We start from the raw sequence: 25,452 nt of genomic DNA, 5'->3' as shown, positions 1-25,452 counted from the left end.
GCTACAGGCGACGAGGGGCTTCAGTAGAACGGCGGTTCGGGGGAACGGATGGTAAGTACCCCGTAGTTACAGTCGGTTAAGGAAACCGCCAGACCGGTTACAGCTGAATGAGCGAATAAGAGACTTTTCCTCTCGACATTTTGCAGAGAAGTCATCATCAATTTAGTTCTTCTAAAGAAAAGACAATGTATTTTGTTGTTCGTGTAATGCTAAGGGTTATATGTTAATGGTTATATAGTATCTGTTAATTATTTATTTTAATTATTTTATTTTTTGTCTCTCTGGTGAGGAGAGAGAGGAGATGTGGTGTTTTACTACGGAAGCCTGGAGGAAGCTATGATGATGTCATCACTGATAAAAGTTGTTAGATTTTCCAACTGTCACTTTCAATAAACCTGTTGGATCTTAATGAAGTATCCTTATTGTGCAGTAAGTAAGAAACATGACAGTGTGTATATATATATATATATATATATAATTATATAGTGTGTGTGTGTGTATATATACATAGTGAGAAGGGGAGAGGGGGTAGATAGTGAGAAGTGGGGAGAAGGGGTAAATAGTGAGAAGGGGTAGATAGTGAGAAAGGGGGAGAGGATACATAGTGAGAAGGGTAAGAAGTGCGAGAGGGGGTAATTGGTGAGAATGTGCGGATTAATTGCTTGAATGATTTGTGAGAATGCGAATATGTGTAAATGATTGGTGTGAATGAAGGTGAATGAGTGAGTGTGTAAGTGTTTATGTGTATCATGGATGTTTAAGTGATTTGGGGAAAGGCAAAGATGGCACATGCACAGTGTTTATGGGACAAAGATGGCAAAGGGTGGGCTGTTTGGGGACAAAGTTGGCTCAGGCTGGGCTGCAATATGTGTGTAATTTGGGTGCTGGTCAGGTTCTATGTGGGCAGTGTTGATGGATTTGGGGTGTGCAACATGTGATCTATGCCTGTAATTTAGGAGGTTTATCTATAACTTTAATGCTGAGTTGACGTGTGATTTCCATTTGATTTATACCTGCAAAGCTGTTTTTTGTTGTTATTCTGTTGATCTATATCTGGTATGCTATGTTTCCATACATTATTATTGTATAGCTGCAAATACAGGATTTGTATGTCTGATTCTGTTTATTTGATCTATACCTTCAATGCTGAGTTAACATGTGATTTTTAATTGATCTGTACCTGTAAAGCTTGGTTTTTGTGTTGATTCTGTTTTGTATGTGATCTATTCATGCAAGTGCTGTTTATATGTATTGTTTATTTGATCTATAATTCACAGGGAGGATAGAAAACAGAGGTCATGCTTAGTGAATGAGGGGACAAAGAGGACTTCTCAAAGTCAGGGTCAGAAGGAGGGAAGACTGCACTGACTCTCACAGTCCCCTAATCTGCAGTCAGTGTGGGAATTTTATTTTTTTTGGCGCGGGAGCGGGGGGAGTGATTGCATGCTAGGAAGCGTGTAGTGGGGCCCAAAGAAATGCTTTCCGGGTTCCAATTTTAAAAAAAAACATTTTTTTGTTACAACGGATTGGCTATTTTTTTCTTATATTTAATGTATATTATTGTTAACAGTGTTTCCAGTTATGTATTATTGTACTTGTTTGCACTTGCACATAAATAATCTTTAATTAAAACTAGTTGTTTGTTACAAGATTTCTTTGTGGGATGTGGGGGGCGCCAGAGGAGTAGTCCGCACAGGGCGCCTGAACATCTAAGGCCGGCCCTGGTATGAAGAGCTGTGGTGGATGAATTGCTTCTACACACATGCAGAAATGTAATTGTTGCACTAACACCTTTGTTCGTTAAACGCTATTATAGTTATTACTTATAATAATACTCACACATAGCTAAAATAATTATTTTCTTTGTGAATGTCAACTCACAATAATGAACCCAAAATATTGCCTGTCTTTTTGATAGCTGGAAATTTGTGTGCTGTTTATAGTAGCACACTAAATGACATCTATTCACTAAATTATAAGTGCTTATGAGTTGGCAAAAAAATATGAGTTTGTTATAATAAACTTTTACAAAAGCCAACTTGCATTACAATTCATTACAAATAACCCACACTTTCATTAACATTAACCTGTGATTTGCAGAATTCACCTTACTTTCCCAGGGGATCGTGAGGTGACTTGCACCCCCCCCTAAGCACATTAAAAATAAATACAGTATTAGCCTTGTCAGTGTGGTACGGTTGGTATCCCTCTAGGCACAAGAGAGCAAAGAGGTATATGTCTGGATTCACCTTTACAATTTGGGTAGGCCCGAGACATTCCAAATTGTAAAATATTATACCAAACAAATTTGAAATGCTTAACCGTGAACAGGCAGCCGCTTCATAGCCTGTGCTATGATGTGTGTCCTCTTAGGAGCATCTCAACTTTTAGCTCTCTTGTGCCATTACAGAGGAAACATTTACATCAACATATCAGTCTGATCTTGTCCCAAGGACAGTCCAGAACCAAAATGTGAGGGCATATTTCCTCTGCATGAGGATACCAACACCCCCAGATATATATTTTGACCGTAATTAGTCTTGTCAGTGGGGTACAGTTGGGATCCCTCTAGGCACAGGAGGCAAGAAGTCCATGTTTGAATTCACCTTTACACTCGGGTGGGCCATAGAAGATTCCCAAAGGTTAAAATATCATACAAAACAAATGGACAGCCGTTTCATGGCCTCTCCTACAGTGTGTCCCTGCTTGGAGCATCTCAATTTTTCATTGGCATTATATCTCTATCTGTATTTGAATAATTTTAAAGTGATAGTTTATTTACTATATGATTGTTTTCCAAATAGGATAAGTAAAATTCTGCTGATGTGGGCCATAGGTTGGTAATCTCCCGTCTGTGACATCTCCATTAAAGATTTACTCAAATATAACTTGGGAGTTTAAATTGTTTATAATTACCATGAATATATTTTAGTGTATATTTAAACTTTAGCTTTTTCCGAAGTGCACAGAATAACTGTTTGTGTTTTGTATCTCTGTTGATTTTAGCGTTACACAAAAAATAATAATTTCTTCAACTGTACAAGAAAAAAAATATTAACAAACAATATATCTTACGGCAACATTCCTCCTAACATTCTGGCCGAGATAACACAAAATGCTGCCCCCCCCCCCACACATTCTCCATATGTATATCCTTGACAAATGTTGGGGCACCATTTAGTATCATTGGGCCACTTGGCTGAATCTGCTCCTTTGGCTGAATGGTGTTAATCTTTGACTGAACACTAATGTTATTAAGGAGCAAAAAAGGGGTCAGTTTTGCACAAAAACACATATATGATAACAAACAACGTGTGCATGTATGGTAATAAGTTATCAAGGTGGTCATTAGCAACATACTTCTTGTGTTTGAGAATTTTGTGTAATAATTTACCATATAAAGGTCATTGAGAGTCCTCTTTTCAGTGTTTGATGTACCCACCCATATTACACATTTTTTTTAAAAGAACAAATCGGGCTTTCATTTGAGACCATAAAAACATGAAAAAAATAACAATTGTGAGTGCTAGTAAAAAACCTAAAAAACTTAAACATTTTGCAATTTTCTTAGAATTTCTTCTACACTTTAATTGCACCTGTTGAACAATGACCAAATATATTTTTTTGGTTATTTGGTTAATTTGGTGGTGTAGGGGTGTCTCGGGATATCCCTACCTGCTTATTCGGTGGTGCAGGGGTGTCTTGGTATGCCCCTACATGGTTTTTTATTTGGCCAAATGGTCTGGTAGGGGTGTCTTGGTATGCCTTGGTCAATGGGTTAATGTGGAGGCACCTGGTATGTGTTGGTGCCAATACAGTTAATATGTTTATTATGGGGGGTCATTGTCATTGCTAATAAAGGGGAAATCTGTTATATATGTTTAACTGTGATGGTCTGTTTTGACAATGACCTTTTAAATATTGTAAATGTGAAAAAGCTGTGGAAATTATATTTGCACTTAACAAAGGTCTGAGTGTCTTCATTGGGTTATGGGTACAGTCATCCTGGGGCACAATTCGACTATGTGCATGTCACTATGTTTTGTTGTAGAGGGCCACATCCATACCTTACATAGTATCCTATGGTTTGTGTTTTTAATAGTTATGGTGTAATGGGTTTGGGGATATTGAACGTGGGCAGCGATTATTCCCCTTTCCTGCGAATAGTGTACCCATGAAAACTATATATTATTTTTTCAAGGAGAGAGGGGGCTTTCTTTTGATACCATAGTTAGATAATTAGCTGAAAATTTAGGATGAGAAATTTAATAACTAGTGAAAATAAGAAAAAACTAACTTTTATTTTTATTTATATATATATATATATATATATATATATATATATATATATATATATATATATATATATATATATATATATATATATATAGAGAGAGAGAGAGAGAGAGAGAGAGAGAGAGAGATTTTCCCCTCTGAATCCTCACAAAATTAGGTAGTGACAGAAAATCCTCTTCAGGACACCTGAACTGATAAACTTGATTTCAGAAATACCTAATTTATATAGAATTTCCATACTTTCCCAGCACTAATTTGGGGAAAATACTATAAGGTATACATTATTCTTTAGAAAGCCGTAGAATTTTTACATTAGGTATGATGGGATTGCAACTCTAATTTTAACCGCTTTTTTCACCAACACTCATGCTGGTATAGTACCCTATAGGGTAGTATTTTTTATACTTATAGCTTAACGGGTTTTGGGGTTGTGAACGGGCGGGGGGGGTTATACATTTTAGATGTTGTGAGGACAATGGGATATAAGGGTTTTTTCTTTTTTTATTATCTTTTTTTATAATTTTTTTTGTATTTTTTTTAGGTGAACATGTTATTAATGCCAGTGATGTCACAATGACATCACTTAGCTCACTTCATTTTTTTATTTATTGTATTTTAGTGATTTTTTTTATTGTTAAAAAAATGTAAAAAATCACTAACACTTTTTTTTCTTTTTTATTCGTGTTTCAGCATGGTTCTGCGATCCCCCTGCACTGATCACACTGTGATGTCTATGGTGTCTTGCATAGAGATCACAGTGTCTGTGATCAGTGCCTCATCGGACCGATCGGATATCCCAGCAGAGTCTAGACAGACGCTCCAGGAGATATCCTGTCCTCCGATGACCTTCCGGGTGACGTCAGCAGTGATGCGACCCGAAAGGGAATGCCCGATCGCGCGATCGGGAATTTAAAATTGTAACAGTTTTCAGGCGTTCGTGCCGGCAGTTGTTACAGGTGATCACAAAGCCTGATCTCCCGTGTAGCGGCAGGGATATGTCTCTGCCACTGCGAGAAGGTCAGGACATACCGGTATGTCGATAAGGGTTTCTTGAGATCAGTTTTATGGATGTACCGGTATGTCCATAGTGGACTGAAGGGGTTAAACAAATAAACCCCTGGGAACAAGTACCAATCTACTGTTCCAGCAACGTATCAAACTGCTCCAAATGATTTGCAATAAGATAACTGGAACTACATTGCTCCACTACCAAAGCAATTCCACATTAAGACATTATTAACCCTTACATCCAGGAGTGAAATACAAACTGACTTCTGTTTACAGAATTTTGCGCTCTGCTTGACACCTTTTTATCATTTTTATTTTGCTTTCTACAACATTACTAGTTTTTCTCTTCATTAATATTTGTATCATGTAGAGCTGCATTCCATCATACATATTATGTTTTATTACACACACTATTTTACATTTGAAGCTTTTGCACATTTTCACATTCTTTCACTTTTTTCAGTGCGCTGGTTCCGACCAGTTACATTTTTTACCCTGATAAAAGCCCAGATTCTGTGATTTGATATATTTGGGATCTAACTGCAAGTTTTTGCGAGCTGACAAAAAATGTGAAAACACTGCAGGGGTCGTAACTGCGACCGGGCCCGCTAATCCTGGGGGCCTGGGTGATGCTTGGATGCACAACATAAGGGTATATGAGAGTGCATGCAAGTTTCAAAAAGCAGCCAACTTGTAAATTCACTCTTTTGTAAAACAGGGATCTCAGGACACTCTATTAACTAAGGCGGCAATGATTACGCTTCTCTTCCCCCATCCTGTACACACGGTGAGGTACCTCTACCCCTAGGGTGACCACATGTCCAGGATTGAAAAATCTGAGTGAAGGAGGTCTCAGCCAATCAGGAGAGATGTCTCCTGGTTGCCTGGGAGTTCAGAAGCCTTTCCTGGTAGGTCCATAGAAGTCCCTCCTTCACACCAAGCTCAGTGTAAGCTGCAGCAAGCACAAAGCATGTGTGTTTGACTGTGTTTGTCTTTTAGTTTGTGTGACATTACGTCTGGTAATAGAGGGATTAACACTCTGAATCTACTCATGTGTGTAATGATTGTATGTATATTATTAAATCTAAAATCAACATGGTCAACATGTGATGGTGTCTATACGTGAATCAGTGTGTATGTGAGAAATCTATAATATAAAATGTATTTTATGTGTATGTGATGGTGTGTAAAGGTATGCAACTAAAGTCAGGACTGATCACTGGAGTTAACCCTTAAACTGAAAACTTGACTTCTTCTTCAATGTTTTGCTTTGAAAAGTCATCTGTCGCTCATTGTTAGGATTTCATATAGGGGGCAATAGGCTTAACAGAAAAAAGAGTGAGAGAGGGTAAGAGAGTGAATGAAGGTAGTTAAGTTGTGGTTAAGAGTGAATGTGTAAGTGTGTATGTGTGACTGTGTTAGCATGAATGTGACAATAGTCTTATTTTTTAAACAAATATGTTAAACAAATAAATTCATTGAAAACAAAAATTAAAAGCTGTTTTCACAAATAATATAACTTGAAAGCTGTGTAATTGACAGGTTCTATTTAAAGTAATTCCTTATCATATATATCATGTATATCATATTTGTGATTAATTGTAGCTTTACATTTTAACATTAATCTAGGGTAAAGTAATATGCATAATTATTTCAACTATAATATAATATGACTGTATTTGGTTAAGGGATGGGACTATAAGTGTGCTCTGTGTTACCACTTATCCTCCAACAGGATTTTATACCTACAAACATACGTAAATCTTATCCAGCCAGGCATGCCTTTAATAGTAATTGGAACCAGGGAAAGCATTTACTCCCCACACACGCTCCCTGGCGTAGAATCATGTCCTCCACTCCAACACCAAAGAGTCAGTGGGGTCTTCTCCTTCTGACCCAAATGTGACTCTGCGTGAGACATCCTCACACCACACACAGGGCAGACAAGGAGCTCAATACTATGCCGATCACACAACAAATGAACATTGCAGGTCAGGCAAGTGATCGGAAACAGACATGCAAGTCATAATCAGGGCTGGCTTTAAGTGTTCAAGCACCTTGTGTGGGCCACCTCGACAGTGCCCTCATCCCCAGTCATCACTCCTTGAATACCTTTGACATAAAAACCCAGTATTTGCAGGCATTAATAAATAAAACATAGCACACAAACATAGCATTGTATGTACAAAGCAACTAAATAACACACAAACCCAGCATTGCAGGTATAGATCAACTGAAAAATCACAAGCAAAAAACATTGAATGTGTAGATCAAATAAAAAATGCATGTCAACCCTAAATTGCAGACATAGATCACAGGTCATACACCCCAAAGGCCAGCCCTGGCACCCAGATTGCATGCACAGGATCTGCCAAGTACCCAGATTAAACCCACAGAACCTGCCCAGCACCCAGATTTGACGCATGGGACTTGTCATCTTTGCCCCCAAACAGCCTCCTTTGTGCTATCTTTGCCCCCAACAGCCTCCCTTGGCCACCTTTGCCCCAACAGCCTCCCTTGGCCACCTTTGACCCAACAGCCTCTTTTGTGCTATCTTTGCCCTAGACAGCCTCCCTGGGCCACCTTTTCCCCCAACAGCCTCTTTTGTGCTACCTTTGCCCCAGACAGCCTCTTTTGTGCTATCTTTGCCCCGAACAGCAACTTTTGTGTTATCTTTGCCCCAGACAGCCTCCCTTGGCCACCTTTGCCCCAACAGCCTCCCTTGGCCACCTTTGACCCAACAGCCTCTTTTGTGCTATCTTTGCCCCAGACAGCCTCCCTGGGCCACCTTTTCCCCCAACAGCCTCTTTTGTGCTACCTTTGCCCCAGACAGCCTCTTTTGTGCTATCTTTGCCCCGAACAGCAACTTTTGTGTTATCTTTGCCCCAGACAGCCTCCCTGGGCCACCTTTGCCCCAAACAGCCTCTTTTGTGCTATATTTGCCCCAGACAGCCTCCCTGGGCCACCTTTGCCCCACACAGCCTCCCTGGGCCATTTTTGCCCCAAACATGTATATAATATGGATGGTTTAGCATCACTTACAATCTGGAGTTCCTAGAAAATAACTTTCAATGTAATTGATTCAGGCAATAGCCCTTGTTGTGTAGATAGAAAGGAATGCCGCTGGACAGCTATATGTCATAAGACAGTGGGGTGGGGGGAGGTTTTAAAGAATTTTAAGGCAACTAGACCACACATTCATAATAATCAGTACTAGCTTTTATATCATCCGTATAGTACATTTTCATATTCCCTAGGAATAATTATGCCTAGTTGTGTTTGTTTCCATTTGTCATGGCTAAACCAGCATTATTGACCAAAATCTCCATTTACCATACTCTGCGGTACTTAAAGGTAACAGATAGCCTGTGCCATCTTTGCCCCCCAAACGTGTGAATGCTATCAAACACATACTCATTCATTAACTCATTCACAGATACTCATTCGCAAATACTCATTTACACATACTCAATCACTGATTTCTCTGTGGCGGTGTCACACCCACCCCTTCGTTGCCGCACGCACGCGAGCAGAAGACTGCTCGCGCGCGGCGGCGGCGGCGGCTTCCTAGCACCCCTTCGTTGCCGCACGCACGCGAGCAGAAGACTGCTCGCGCGCAGTGGCGGCTTTCTGGTACCCCTTCAGTGCCGCACGCGTGCGTGCAGAAAACTGCGGCGGTCTTCTGGAGATCCCGTTAACCCCTCCGATGCGGGTGGTCGGGAGTCCGACCACCGGCATCAGGGACGAAGGTCCGGAGCTGGGAGTCTTGCTTCTGTCGGGCATCGTATTGCCCAATGAAGCAGTGACTCCCAGCATCTGGTACTTACCCGTGCTCTTTCTTCTGCCATTCCTCCTGCTTGTCCTGTAGGGGGAAGGGCCAGTCTGCCTGAGAGATCCTCCAGTGCTATTGGGTCACGGGCTGGGAGGCGGAGCTTGTAATTTTGGCGCCGGTTTTAAATACCCCGGATATGCTTTGTCTGGTACCCTGTTGAGGTCTTTGTTGCAGTTTTGATTCCTGACGTTCGTGCTTTTGATATCTCTGGATTTTTTACCTTTTGCTTGCCTGACCATCCTTTGCCTGCCGATTTTGTACCGTACCGGCTCCGTTGCTGACCCGGCTTGTTGGACTACCCGCTCCGTTGCTGACCCGGCTTGTTGAGATACCCGCTCCGTTGCTGACCCGGCTTGTTGGACTACCCGCTCCGTTGCTGATTTTCTCTGATTATCTCGTCCGTTACTATCTTGCGTTGCTGTATTGGCTCCTTCTTCCGTATCAGCTGTTCATACCCTTGCACCCAACTCATTCCTAAATATTATCCTCACTGTTGGGATCGTCTAAGTCCCAGCTCCCTGTCACTAAGGGTTTCCTTTGGTGATTGGGTTCCGGGCAGAATAACTCCTGCGGTGTGCGCTATCGTGTTAGTGGTCATGACAGGCGGTTTCAGGAGCCCACTCCTTACCGCTTGGTAACATGACCCTGTTTCTGCTTCCCCTGGGTGGTACAAGAGAGCAACGCAGAGGTAAGCTACAGACCGGTGCTAAAGTGATCTCAGGGAACACCCAGGCCCCCTAGAGTGGCAGGCCTAGTTGCAGTTACGTCCCCTGCCCGTTTTGCCCAGCGTTAAAGACCGCTTTGTATCTAGTAACAGATACAAATAAGTACACATAAATTAATCCGATGGATGGATGGATGGATCAATGGCTTATTTGTTTGCCTCGCTGATAACATATCTAATCTTTATCTGCATAATAAATACATGAATACATTTATAATGCATGCATTGATATAAATACAATCTGGTTTATTCCCTTTACACTTATTTCCCTCTCTATATTACCGTATTGGCCCGAATATAGGCCGCACCCCCCCCACACTTTAAATCTTTAAAGTGGGGGTGTGGCCTATATTCGGGTCTAGTGCCCGACGGCGATGCAGTTCCGGGCGCCGGGCAGGCAGCAGGGTTAGGATACATATCCCCCGCAGCAGTGCAGGGGATCTGCATCCTACTCTCTGATACGCTCTGACAGCCTCCCCTGTCGGCACTTTCCACGGGGGGAGTGCCGGCACGGGAGATTGTCTAAGTGCATCGTGCAGATGTTCACAGGCTGCGGCGATGAGCGTGAACGACCTCCGCTGCTGGCAAGTCTGCTCGGTGTGCTTTAACAATCTCCCTTGCCGGGAATTCCCATGGGGGGAAGTCCCGGCAAGGGAGATTGTTAAAGCACATTGGAGGTGCAGCGGAGGTCATTTACGCGCATCGCCGCAGCCGGTGAACGTCTACACGATGCGCTTAGACAATCTCCCATGCCGGCACTCCCCCCGTGGAAAGTGCCGACAGGGGAGGCTGTCAGAGCGTATCAGAGAGTAGTATCAGGAAGTTGTCTACGCGTATTGCGTAGTTGTCCCCTGCCGGCCCCGCAAGACACACGGGAGTCTTCTTTGGTAAGTCGTGGGGGGGGCAGAGAGGCAGCGTATCTCGGGGGGGGGGGCAGAGTGGCAGCATATCTCAGGGGGGGAGGGCAGAGTGGCAGTATATATCGGGTGGAGGCCAGAGTGGCAGTATATATATATCGGGTGGAGGGCAGAGTGGCAGCATATCTCGGGGGGCCAGAGTGGCAGCAGATCTATTCTATGTTTTGTTTTTTTAACTACGAAATTTTTTTCCTTAGAAAAGCACCTAACTTTTAGGGTGCGGCCTATATTCGGGTGCGGCCTATAACCGAGCCAATTCGGTACTTAAATACCATAAAATACCATATTCATAATATCGGGATAATGGTATATGCCCTGTGAATCTGTCTATTCAACAAATCCGCTAATTTGGGCTGGGCAGCAACTAGCCTAAGGAGAGGGTATCTGGCTCGGATCGAGCTTTATGAAGGAGCTCCAAGCACACAATTTCCCCACAAAGCTTCTCCTGTCCTGCTCTTCGCAGCTTTTTAATGTGCGTTCCTATACTGATAAAGTGACCCCTAAACTACACCTTATAGCCCTCCCAAACCACCGCCTGATCAATATCCTCTTTGGAGCTTAAGGTGAAATATTCCCGGATGTGATTTTCTGTGCGCAATTTATGTAGGGGATCCGCAAACAACTTCTCATTAAATCGCCACCTTCTGGGACGAATCCCAGCGGAGGGATCAGCCAATTGCAGGAACACAGGCGCATGATCACTCCATGTTATGGATCCCACTGACACCCAACGCAACAAATGAAGATGTCGATGAGTCAAAAACACCATGCCCTCCACTTATCTATGAGCTGTTCCTTCAATAGTCCCTTTTTCACCAATTTGATATATGAGTCATGTGAGAGTGTTGCCTGTCGAACTGTCCAGCCCGGGGTCCATGGTAACATTAAAGTCTCCCCCTAATATTACTATACCGTCCGCTAAGTCATCTAGCTTTTTGAGTATCATTCTGATGAACATGTGTTGTTTAAAGATGTGGATAGGAACAGTTACGGTGATCGTCATAGTTGCCATCTTCCACAATGGTTGGACAAGACAATCTTGTAACCTGGCTGGAGCTCTTAATCGTCCAGCACAGCCCTGTTTGCCCAGACGGCAGCCTCACTACAGAGGGGATAACACAGGCGGGGGAAACCCATTATATCCCCTAATCCCCTCATTATCCATTGCCTGTGTAATCCCCGAGTTGATGGGATTTGGGGTTGGGTTCTGTTTTCATTGAGAACGTCTGTTAAAGGAATGTTGATAGAATTACAGCTCTATATAAGTTCTATGTGTTTGAAATAAAGGAGTTCTTGTTTTACGGCACCAATTGTGGTCGGACTGATCCGTGGATAGCAGGAGCTATCCGTATGTGGGTACTGACTGGTGATTCCTCAGCCCTCAAACAGGGGTACCCAGCCTTGGGTACGGTGACCTTGTAACAACACAGAGTTTAGTGTTAAGAAAATGTTTCAAGGATAAATATTACATGGGGGATGGTCTCATCAAAATTGAGAATGAAATTGGGAGTATGGATCGTGCAACCATGTTTCAACATAAAGTCTCTAAAACCCAAAATATTCATTTCCAGTTTTTTACTCAATATACAGTACCTCACAAAAGTGAAACTAAAAACCTCCATTTGTCTAAATAAGCATAGGGATTTGGGATAGTGCGCAGGTATTTGCTCGATTATTTGCTCGATTATAAGATGACCCTGATTTGAAGACCACCCCCCCCCAAAATTTGAATGTTAATTTAGGAGAAAAAGAAAAGGCCTGAATAAAAGACTACCCTATAAGAAAAAAGTTTTACTAGTAAATATTAATTCACATGTAAACTATTTTTTCTTATATAATAATAAACACTATGATTGAGAAAAATGTTTTTATTTCCTTTTATCTGCCCCCCAGATTTTCCTGTACCCCCTATATGCCTCTCTGCCCCCCAGATATGCCTTATACCCCCTATATGACACTCTGCCTACCAGATATACCTTTTAACCCCTATATGCCACTCTGCCTCCTTGATATTCTTTTTAACCCCTATATGCCACTCTGCCTCCGATATTCTTTTTAACCCCCTATATGCTACTCTGCCTCTAGAAAGCCCTTATACTCCCCCTGTATGCCTCTCTTAGCCTCCCCGACTTACCAGTGCTTCCATAGACTTCTCCGTGCTTCAGATTCCTTGGTGTGTAGTGGGGGCAGTCGGTGGAGGTTCTGCACGATGTGCACAGACAACCTCCACTGCTGCTGCCAGCACTTCAAATGCTGCTGGAGAGAAGGATCCAGGTCCCCTGCAGCATTGATCTCTATCTGAGGTCTGATTAGAAGACGACTTCGAATATAAGACGATGGTTATTTTCAGAGCATTTGAAACAAACCTTGTCTTATAATCGAGCAAATACGGTATATACATTAATATTGAATTATTATTATTTAATTTTTCTGTCCAAATTTGGTGTGTTACTTACTTTTAATAAAAGTGCAGTTAACGCACCCAAATTGGACAAAAAAAAATCAGTAACAATAAATATATATATATATATATATATATATAATTGCTAACATCAATCACAATCCTATCATGCCCAGGCAGCCAGTACATGCAAGTGTGTGGGCATGATAGACGTGAAATTACAGCCTCCCTATGCCATGCTATACCCCCCCACACACTTACACATGCATCCTATCATACACACACTCATTCACAAACATTCATTCACTCATTTATATACTCATATTTATATAATGTCTGGCATAGTATACAATTTTTCTGTCACTTTCACTTTTCCTCCTCCTCTTCGTTCTTCCTCTTGGCTTTTCTTCTTCTTCTGTGTCCTTCCGGTGCAGTGAGCTCGGAAGGCGGAGGGGGCTGCTTCAGTGTTGTGCGCCGGGATATGACATCAAATCCTGATGCACATCATCAGTTGCCGCGCGCATCGCATGGGAGCAGGATCGGAGGTCTACATTAACAGACCTCCCGCTCCCTTGATTGTCTTTAAGTCGGTTAGAGGGAGATCCTTGATCTCCCCAACTGAGCCTGGAAGCAACATAACTTGTGTGGAAAGCATATTTTTATGCTTTGTGTAGATTAACTGATGCAGGTGGCGGTGTGGCAGAGCCTGTCCTGGTGTGTGTTTGGGGGTCGGTGTGGCAGAGCCTGTCCTGGTGTGTGTTTGGGTGTCGATGGTGCAGAGCCTGTCCTGGCGTGTGTTTGGGTGTCGATGTGGCAGAGCCTGTCCCGGTGTGTGTTTGGGTGTCGGTGTGGCAGAGCCTGTCCTGGTGTGTGTTTGGATGTCGGTGTGGCAGAGCCTGTCCTGGTGCGTGTGTTTGGGTGTCAGTGTGGCAGCTAGCCTTTCCTGGTGTGTGTGTTTGGGTGTCAGTGTGGCAGAGCCTGTCCTGGTGTGTGTGTTTGGTATGTCGGTGTTGCAGAGCCTGTCCTGGTGTGTGTTTTTGGCCGTTGGTGTGGCAGAGCCTGTCCTGGTGTGTGTGTGTTTGGTGTATCGGCGTTACAGAGCCTATACTGGTATGTGTGTTTTGTGTGTCAGAGTGGCAGAGCCTTTCCTGGCGTGTGTGTTTGGGTGTTGGTGTGGCAGAGCCTGTCCTGGCGAGTGTGTTTGGTGTGTCGGTTTTGCAGAGCCTTTCCTGGCGTGTGTTTGGGTGTCGGTGTGGCAGAGCCTGTCCTGGTTTGTGTGTTTGGCTGTTGTTGTGGCAGAGCCTGTCCTGACGTGTGTGTTTGGGTGTTGGTGTGGCAGAGCCTGTCCTGGTGCTTGTGTTTGGGTGTTAGTGTGGCAGAGCCTGTCCTGGTGTGTGTGTTTGGGTGTCGGTATGGCAGAGCCTGTCCTGGTGTGTATTTGGCCATCTGTTTCCTGGCACTTTAATTTCTGTAGGAATCAATTTAACAAATTTAATTTTTTGTTATCCAGAGATAAAACGCCCTCCTGAATTTGTAGTCACTTCAGAGGACAAACTTTCCAGGCCCAGAAATCAGTCAGAGGTTTTGTGTTATTTACTCTATTTCAATCTGCATATTTTATTAAAAAGGATTAGTGGCGCTAAATTGTGGCTTCAGGCGTCCAGTGTATGATGACTTTTCTTTTAGTGTACTGATGTACTCCCAATCCCATCACATTACATCAATATGCATTACAAAAATTTGGAAAAGTTGGGCATGGATAGTGGGCTGATTCGGTGGCGCAACTGGTCAATTGACTAGACTTGCCCCCCAGGCCTTAGACAGCCAGCCCTTCACTGAACATGAAAACTGTTTATATCATCCTTTTGGAGACTTCAAGTAATTAAACTTTATATATTTTTTTATTATTTACTCTAGTAATAATTATACATCTAGTCAACATCAAACATTTACAAGGAGGTCTTCTTTTACTTATTAATATTTGGTTTTACTAGGCTAACAGTTAATAAATGTGGTTAATTCATTATCTATGAATGTATCATTGACAGTGTTATGAATTACTTAAAGTTTTGTAGTTCAGGCAGTGAATGTAGTTTTCCATAGCTGTATTTTCTTCCAGTCTTAGAGCACTCATTTTATGCATATGGATTCTGAAGAGCATAAATCCCAGGTAATCATTTTTTCTTATATTTTGGTATTCTAAATTAATATGTAATTGCATAGGGAAAATAGAATATCTGTAAGACAGGTGATTTTTTTCATAATGTGTGATAGTGCTTAGTAAAAATATTTGTTTTCTTTAACCCCTTCGTGACAAAGGCTGATTTTACTTTTTGTACCCTTCGTGACAATGGCCGTTTTAAAATTTCTGCGCTGCTCGTGTTTAGCTGTAATTTTCTTGTTTCCCGTTTACTGAACCCACACACATTATATATTGTTTTTTTCAGGACAAGAAGGGCTTTCTTTAGATGACATTGTTTTGATTGTATCATATTATTTACTATTAAAAAAAGTATAAAATATGGTGAAAAATTTTGAAAAAAATGACTGTTTCTAACTTTTAGTTGAAAAATCTTTTACTCATCTATAAAAGGTAATGAAAAAACCTACTATTTGTCCTGAGTTTAGAAATACCCAATGTTTTTATGTTTTTTTGCTTTTTTCTACACATTATGGGGCAAAAAGTACAGGTAGCGTTTTACTATTTCAAAGCCATTTTTTCCAAATCTGGTAATTCTTCCCCTCATGTGCCATTTCAGGTATCTTTGAAGCCGGCCAATGCAATTTACCCCATCAAGTCATATATTTTTGAAAACTAGACAGCCCAGGGTATTCCAAATGCTAGTATTTTAACCCTTTTCAAGCACTAATTCTACTATCAGCCTTTGTCAAACTTTATGGTAGTAATTTTTTTTGCATTTGTTTTTTCACACACATTTTACTTTAGGTATGAATAAACAGGTTCTGGTATATGTCACTATCATAACACACCCCAATATGTGTTTAGCAAAATCTCCTGAGTACAGCGATACCTCACATGAATGATTTTGCCTGGCTGTTTGGGGGCAAAAGGGCCACATTTGGGACATGCGCATTTTTCAATGTTGAACTTTGGCATTTGGGGATCCACTGCCCATGCCCTATTTGGTACATCTTTGAGCCGGGCCATTTCAGTGTGCCCAATAAAGCCATATATTTTTGAAAACTAGACACCCCAGGGTATTTCAAATGCTAGTATTTTAACTCTTTCCATGCACCATATCTACCACCAGCTTTTGTCAAACTTTGTGGTAGTCTTTTTTTGCATTTGTTTTTCCACACACATTTTACTTCAGATATGAATTAAAAGGTTCTGGTATATGTCACTATCACAAAACACCCCAATATGTGTTCAGCAACATCTCCTGAGTACAGCGATACCTCACATGAATGATTTTGCCTGGCTGTTTGTGGGCAAAAGGGCCACATTTGGGACATGCACATTTTTCAATGTTGAACTTTGGCATTTGGGGATCCACTCCCCATGCCCTATTTGGTACATCTTTGAGCCGGGCCATTTCAGTGTGGCCAATAAAGCCATATATTTTTGAAAACTAGACACCACAGGATATTTTAAATGCTGGTATTTTAACTCTTTGCATGCACACATTCTACCACCAGAATTTTTTCAAAGTTTGCAGTAGTATTTTTTTGTGTGTATTTTTCCCCCACACACCTACTTTATGTATGAATTTACAGATCCTGGTTTATGCCGCTGTCACATGACACCCCAATATGTGTTCAGCAACATCTCCTGAGCGCAGTGATACCCCACATGCATGGGTTTGTCATTTTTTGGGGGAACTAAAAGGCCACATTTGGTACGTGTGCATTTTTCTAATTGGAAATTAGATGTGTGGCCATCCTTCCCCCCATGTTATTTGAGACATTGTTGAACCCGGCCAATTCAATTTACCCCATCAAATCATACATTTTTTTAAAGTAGACACCCCATGGGCATTTAATATGCCAGTATTTTAACTCTTTCCATGCGAGAATTGTTTTAAGCTAATGTGCTAATTTTAGGACTTGCTCACAAAAATATATTTTTTATATATATATTTTATTTTTTTTGCCTTTTTTAAAAAAAAATTTAACATCTTTTTTCAACTTGAAGGTTCCCCTGATAGTGACATCAGTGGGAAATTATTTTTACATTTTACTGGTTTTTTTACTATTTTTTTCTAATTATTATTAATTTAATTTTATTTTTTAATTTATTTTTACTAATCACACTGATTAGAAAGCTGGGCTCCATTGACTTGCATGGTTGAATGCAGTACCTGTATTCAACCTGCAAGTGGAGCCAGAGTTCTCTAGAGGGTCAGGAGACCGTCTAGCGAACTTTTTCACCTTTATTGTTTTTTTTCCCGGGCCGCCGGGAAGATCACCGGCAGCTGCGGCTGTGACCGCTCTCCGGAGAGGTCACAGTCCATCCAAAGGTAAGTGTTTGGTGTCGCTGGATGCCTCCTGATCGAGGCATTCCAGCGACACCATTTAAGTTTTTGATCGCCTCCTAAACGCTTTTAAATACAATGTATGGCGGTTGTTGACGCCCCGGGGAGGGGCCAGATCGTGGCGTTGCTGAATGCCTCGAGGTCGAGGCATTACAGCAACGCCGTTTGGGTGCAGAAAGCGAACGTAGATCGCTTTCTGCACCCGTTTAAAGGTGTGCCGGTTCTGGCACGTCATTTGTCATAATCGACTTGTTTTTCCGTGCCGTGCCAGAACCGGCAATTGTCATTAAGGGGTTAAACAGAGCACCTGACAACTAAATACATTTCCTTGAATTTTAATGGCCAAACTAGGTAGCTAATATATATATATATATATATATATATATATATATATATATATATACATACAAGTAGAGAACTGTTCTTCTTTTCTTTCTTGCAACGCCTCAGTATGGATTTTTCATGCCACAAATACCCATGTTTGTTGCTTGGGTTTTCTGCCTGCCTCATAATCTCGGGAATGTTTAATTTAAAATATCCTAGCCAATTTTCTTTGTTCAATCTACTAGTATAGCCCTCACCATAATCACAACTACTATTGGCCCTGCTCCTGCAAGCCTTCCATTCTCATGGCATACATAACATCTCCTGGTTCAGATTCCACCTCTGTGACTTTTAAAATGTCCTTCCCTGGCACTTATTCCTCTCCAGTATCAATCTCTGTTAGTATGCCTCAGGCAGGTTTGGATCCAAAGCAGGACCTCAGGAGGGGCAGTCACACTAACACACTCCCAGACACACACATATCCAGACACTCAAACTAACACACGCATTCGCAGGAGGGCTACGAAATTAATAAGGGGATTGGAAAATACTAGTTATGAAGAGAGACTAAAAAAGTTACAATTATATACGCTAGAAAAACAACGTCTCAGAGGGGATATGATAACATTATATAAATATATGCAGGGCCAATATAAAGAGCTCTTCAGTGACCCATTAACAGAAATATACGAAGAACAAGAGGTCACCCTCTGAGACTGGAAGAGCACAGGTTTCATAGACAACAAAGTAAGGGATTCTTTACAGTAACATAGTAACATAGTTCATAAGGTTGAAAAAAGACCAAAGTCCATCAAGTTCAACCTATATACATATTGTGTCCCTACTGTGTTGATCCAGAGGAAGGCAAAAAAACCCTTATGAAGCAGATGCCAATTGCCCCATACCAGGGGGAAAATTCCTTCCCGACTCCAAATATGGCAATCAGAATAAATCCCTGGATCAACGTTCTGTCCCTATTAATCTAATATCCATAACTTGTAATATTATTGCTTTCAAGAAACACGTCCAGGCTCCTTTTGAACTCTTTTATTGAGTTTGCCATAACCACTTCCTCTGGCAGAGAGTTCCATAATCTCACCGCTCTTACTGTAAAGAACCCCCGTCTGTGCTGGTGTAGAAACCTTCTTTCCTCCAACCGTAGAGGATGTCCCCTTGTTATAGATACAGTCCTGGGTATAAATAGGTCCTGGGAGTGATCTCTGTACTGTCCCCTTATATATTTATACATAGTTATTAAATCCCCCCTAAGCCGTCTTTTTTCCAAACTAAATAACCCTAATTCTGATAATCTTTCTGGGTACTGTAGTCCTCCCATTCCCCTTATTACTCTGGTTGCCCGTCTTTGAACCCTCTCCAGCTCCACTATATCTTTCTTGTACACTGGTGCCCAGTACTGTACACAGTATTCCATGTGTGGTCTGACTAGTGACTTGTACAGTGGTAGAATTATTTCCTTGTCGTGGGCATCTATGCCCCTTTTGATGCACCCCATGATTTTATTTGCCTTAGCAGCAGCTGCCTGACACTGGTTGCTACAGGTAAATTTACTGTTAACTAAAACTCCTAAGTCCTTTTCCATGTCAGTCGTCCCCAGTGTTTTCCCATTTAATACATATTCCCAGCCTGGATTTTTCTTCCCCATGTGCATAACCTTACATTTATCTGTGTTGAACCTCATCTGCCACATCCCAGCCCAAGCCTCCAACCTATGCAGATCCATTTGTAATCGTGCACTGTAAAGTATCAATCTTTGCAGACGATACTAAGCTCTGTAACGTGGTTAACACAATAGATTGTGTTAACCACGTTACAGAGCTTAGTATCGTCTGCAAAGATTGATACTTTACTATACAATCCCTCTACAAGGTCATTAATAAATATATTAAAAAGAATAGGACCCAAAACTGACCCCTGTGGTACCCCACTAGCAACAGTAACCCACTCAGAGTATGTACCATTAATAACCACCCTCTGTTTCCTATCACTGAGCCAGTTACTTACCCACATACACACATTCTCCCCCAGCCCAAGCATTCTCATTTTATGTACCAGCCTTTTATGTGGCACCGTAGCAAATGCTTTGGAAAAATCAAGTTATACGACATTCACCCCGATCCAGTCTTGAGCTCACCTCCTCATAAAAGCTGATCAGGTTAGTTTGACAGGACCGATCCCTTGTAAACCCATGCTGATATGGAGTCATACACTTATTTTCATTGAGATACTCCAAAATAGCATCTCTTAGGAAATCCTCAAACAGTTTACACACAACAGAAGTTAAACTAACAGGCCTATAATTCCCCGGGTCACTTTTTGTCCCCTTTTTGAATATTGGCACAACATTTGCTATGCGCCAGTCCTGGGGAACAGACCCTGTCACTATAGAGTCCTTGAATATTAGAAATAGGGGTCTGTCTATTACATTACTTAACTCCCTTAGAACGCGGGGGTGAATGCCATCTGGACCTGGTGATTTGTCTATTTTGATTTTTTTTAGGCGGCACTGCACTTCTTCCTGGGTTAGACAGGCGACATGTACTGGGGCAGTTATCTCATCCTGCTGTATATTACCTGGCATTTCATTTTCCTCTGTGAATACAGCAGAGAAGAATATATTTAATAGATTAGCTTTTTCCTGATCCCCGTCTATAACTTCTCCCTCATTACTTTTTAAGGGGCCAACGCTTTCATTTTTAACCTTTTTACTATTTATATAGTTAAAGAACATTTTGGGGTTTGTCTTACTCTCTTTGGCAATGAGTCTTTCTGTCTCCACTTTTGCTGCTTTTATCTGATTTTTACATATTTTATTTTTTTCCCGATAGCTTTTTAGTGCTTCCTCACTGCCTTCCTGTTTTAGTAGCTTAAATGCCTTTTTTTTGCCATTTATTACCCCCTTTACATTTTTATTTATCCACATTGGTTTTCTCTTGTTCCTGACTCTTTTATTCTCATACGGTATGTACCTTTCACATTGAGAATTTAAGATATCCTTAAAAATCTCCCATTGAGTGTCTGTACTCTTGTTTTTGAGGACATTTTCCCAATTTACATTGTTAAGGGCTTCTCTTAGTTGATCAAACTTTGCCTTCCTAAAGTTCATGGTTCTTGTGGCTCCTCTAAGAGTTCCCTTATTGAAGGACAAGTTATAATGTATCATATTGTGATCACTATTTCCTAGATGCCCCCTGACCTGCACATTAGTTACTCTGTCAGGTCTGTTGGTCAATATTAAGTCCAGTAGGGCGCCCCCTCTGGTCGGGTCCTGTACCATTTGGGACAGATAATTATCCTTACTTATAGTCAGAAACCGGTTTCCTTTATGAGATTCACAGGTCTCTGTTTCCCAGTTTATGTCGGGATAGTTAAAGTCCCCCATAATAACCACCTCATTGTGATTTGCTGCCTTGTTTATTTGCTTTAATAATTGATCTTCTGCTGCTTCCATTATATTTGGTGGCTTATAGCAAACCCCGATCAGTATTTTATTATTTTTCTTTCCATATATTTCTACCCATAATGACTCCACATTATCATTTCCCTCACATATATTCTCCCGCAGTGTGGCCTTTAGGCTGGACTTTACATAAAGGCAAACTCCTCCCCCTTTTCGTTTTTTTCGATCCTTCCTGAATAGACTATAACCATGTATGTTAACCGCCCAGTCATAGCTATCATCCAACCATGTCTCTGTTATACCCACTATGTCATAGTTTTCTTCAGACATTATTAACTCCAGTTCGTCAGTTTTATTGGTCAGACTTCTGGCATTAGTAAGCATACAATTTAGAGGTGTATGTTTTTTTTCCCTATGAAGCCTATCCCTATTGACTATTCTAACCCCTCCCTCTGCTCCACCCCCAGGTACATTTATAAGCCCCAGCTTTCTATCTACACCATCTTCCCCTTCTATATTGTAGTTTCCCTCCCCCCCTTTACCTAGTTTAAACACTCCTCCACCCTTCTGGCCATCTTCTCCCCGAGCACAGCTGCACCCTCCCCATTGAGGTGCAGCCCGTCCCTACCGTAGAGCCTGTATCCGACAGAGAAGTCGGCCCAGTTCTCCATGAACCCAAACCCCTCCTTCCTACACCAGCTTCTGAGCCACTTGTTTAGCTCCCTAATCTCCCGCTGCCTCTCTGGTGTGGCACGTGGTACAGGTAATATTTCAGAAAATACTACCTTGGCGGTCCTTGCCTTAAGCTTGCTACCTAAGTCCCTGAAATCATCTTTAAGGACACTCCGCCTACCTCTCACTTTGTCATTGGTGCCAATGTGCACCATGACTGCTGGGTCTTCTCCAGCCCCCCCCAGTAATCTGTCAACCCGATCCGCGATGTGCCGAACGCGAGCGCCAGGCAGACAACACACTGTTCGGCGATCCCGGTCTTTGTGACAGATCGCCCTGTCTGTCCCCCTAATAATTGAGTCCCCCACTACCAGCACCTGTCTGGCCTGCCCTGCGCTCCTCCTTCCCTCCTTACTGGAGCAGACACCCCTCTGGTGGTCAGAGGCAGTGACTTGCTGCAGTACTGCTAACTCTGAACTAACATCCCCCTCATCTGCCAACCGGGCAAACTTGTTGGGGTGTGCTAGATCAGGACTAGCCTCCCTGGCGCTTTTCCCCCTACCCCGCCTTCTAACTGTAACCCAGCTAGCTGCCCGACTGTCCTGTACCTCCATCCCGCTATCCTCCCCCACCTCTACCCCCGAGAGAGCTTGCTCAGTGAGCAGCAGACTCCTCTCCAAGTTGTCAATAGATCTCAGTGTTGCCAGTTGCTCCTCTAGACTCAGGATTTGTGCTTCCAAATGAGCAACCTGCACACATCTCGCACAGCAATATGCACCCTCGAAGCACTGATCAAGGATTGCATACATTGAGCAAGATGTACACCTGACCGCATTGTCAAACATGGAGGACATCTTGGCAATGGGGATAGCTCAAATAACTGGCAAAAACAGACAGTAAGGTGCAATATATATATAAATATATTATATGGAATCACAAGGATTTATACTTTACCCTCCTTCTTGCTTTTTAACTCCTTCTTTGCTTGTAACTCCTCACTTAGAGATGTCACTTAGGAGATTCGCCCCAGCTCAGGATTCGCTTGTGTGTCCAAGCTAAATGCAACTGCAAAAGCCAAGCAGAACTCACAGAGACAATAAAAGTGTGGAATTCACTTCCAAGGGAGGTGGTGTTATCCAATACATTAGATGCCTTCAAAAGGGGCCTCGATATTTTCTTAGAAAGGCATGACATACAGGGATATAAATAGAATAACATTAATATTTAATAGCGTCATGATCCAAGGAGAAATCTGATTGCCTCTTGGAGTCAAGAAGGATTTCTTTTCCCCTGATGGCAGAATTCGAAGTAGCTTAATTAGGGGTTTTTTGCCTTCTTTTGGATCAAGAATAGGAAGGTTAGGTCTCTTTGCACAGCTGGACATGTTTTGCACTCATGTGCTTAATGATAAGCTAGTAATCAAATTATGGACCATTCTCTATATACTAAAATTAAAATCATTACTCATTGCCTCCCCAATGAACAGGCAGGAAAATAACTCCCCTAGACAGCCGATTCAATTAAGAAATTATTTACTGGTGTTAACCATATAAACAGAATGAGCTTGCAATACAAGAATCCAATGTAATGATAATGAGATGGAAGGTTAATTGGGCAAAGGGGGAAGCAAAGGTGAACAAAAACAGACAAATGATGTATAAAATGTGAGTATAAATAGTGCCCCCCCCCCAAAAAGTGAATGAAATAAATATACCGTATTTGTTCGATTATAAGACAACCCCCCAAAATCTGAATATAAATTTATGAAAAAAAGAAAAAGCCTGAATATAAGATGACCCTATAGGAAATTTTTTTTACCAGCAAATGTTAATTCATGTAAACTATGTGAACATTTTTTTATTTTTTTAATAAAATCTATGATTGAGAAAAATATTTTCTTTTAATTTCCTTTTTTTTCAACCTGCCCCCCCAGTTATGCACATCTGCCCCCAGGCTTGCCACTCTGCCCCAGAAATGCCTTATACCCTCTAAATGCCACTGTGCCCCATGATATGCCTTTTAACCCTCTAAATGCCACTGTTCCCCATGATATGCCTTTTGACCCCCTATGTGCCACTCTGCCTCCAGAATTGCCTTATACCCCTATATGCCACTCTGGCATTTAGGGGGTTAAAAGGCATATTATGGGGCAGAGTGGCATATAGGGAGGTATAAGGCATTTCAGGAGGCAGAGTGGCGTATAGAGGTTTAAAAGGCATTTCTGGAGGCAGAGTGGCATTAATATATTATTTTTTTTTATATCTTTTCATGTCACAACATTGAAGAAATGACACTCGGCTACAACGTAAAGTAGTGAGTGTACAGCCTGTATAAATTTGCTGTGCCCTTAAAAATAACTCAACACACAGCCATTAATGTCTAAACCTTGGCAACAAAAGTGAGTACACCCCTAAGTGGAAATGTCCAAATTGGGCCCAAAGTGTCAATATTTTGTGTGGCCACCATTATTTTCTAGCACTGCCTTAACCCTCTTGGGCATGGAGTTCACCAGAGCTTCACAGGTTGCCACTGGCATCCTCTTCCAAAAATGTGAGGGGTGTACTCACTTTTGTGAGATACTGTATATAGTGAGCTGGGATTATATAGCCAGTCACACAGTTTTAGGGTTGGAAACACCACACAAGGTTGTATTCCTTTAGAAATTACCGTATTTGCTAGATTATAAAACGACCCCCCAAATCTGAAAAGAAAAGCCTGGATATAAGATGACCCTATATGAAAAAAAGGTTTACTAGTAAATATTAATTCATGTAAACTATTTCTTCATATTTAATAAAAGCTATGATTGAGAAAAATATATATATTTTTTTATTTCCTTTTATTTGCCAACCTGCCCACCAAGTTATGCACACTTGCCCCCAGAAATGCCTTATACCACCTATATGCCACTCTGCCTCCAGAAATGCCACTCTGTCCCATGATATGCCTTTTAACCCCCTATATGCCAGGGTGGGGGAAGACTGCGCTACACCGAGGAGGTGCCATTACACTAAAGAGGTGACCGTCTTATTAGAAACAGAAGGAATTTTAACTCACGGTTATTTGCCAGGGGTAATGGAGGTGACGCTCAGAAGCTAATACTCCTGCTCAGGAGACATGTGAGTTGGTAGAGAGACTGCAAAAATATATAATGAAAAATTAATTTAGGACGTTCCGTCACTCCTCAAATATCTTGTTTGCATAACTGAGCTTTCTTGACAGGTGTGAAGATATTTTTACCTCCTACCCTTTATTCATTTAAATATTTATATATTTATTACATATTTATTATATACTCATTGACCCAGTAGAACTTGACCTATTTGTTCTCATTTTTTTATTTTTATACCAAGAAAACTAAAAC

The 25,452-nt window shown here is 41.6% G+C and overlaps 1 protein-coding gene across 1 annotated transcript in view; it reads left to right on the top strand.

Annotated features, from left to right (window-relative positions):
• Window positions 1–9,010: 9,010 nt before the first annotated feature.
• LOC149275917 (solute carrier family 23 member 1-like) overlaps window positions 9,011–25,452 on the top strand; it is a 155,718-nt gene continuing 139,276 nt past the window's right edge. Inside the window, exons 1-2 of the mRNA XM_089504144.1 lie at window positions 9,011–9,133; window positions 9,696–9,770. Coding sequence (XP_089360270.1) covers window positions 9,011–9,133; window positions 9,696–9,770 — 198 coding nt within the window. The remainder of the gene's footprint in view (window positions 9,134–9,695; window positions 9,771–25,452) is intronic.

The sequence above is a fragment of the Sceloporus occidentalis genome, unplaced genomic scaffold (genome assembly GCF_023333645.1).
Source record: "Sceloporus occidentalis isolate IW3139 unplaced genomic scaffold, rSceOcc1.0.p SCAF_257, whole genome shotgun sequence".
NCBI classification, from domain to species: Eukaryota; Metazoa; Chordata; class Lepidosauria; order Squamata; family Phrynosomatidae; genus Sceloporus; species Sceloporus occidentalis.
This window is presented reverse-complemented; position numbering and strand designations above follow the sequence as displayed.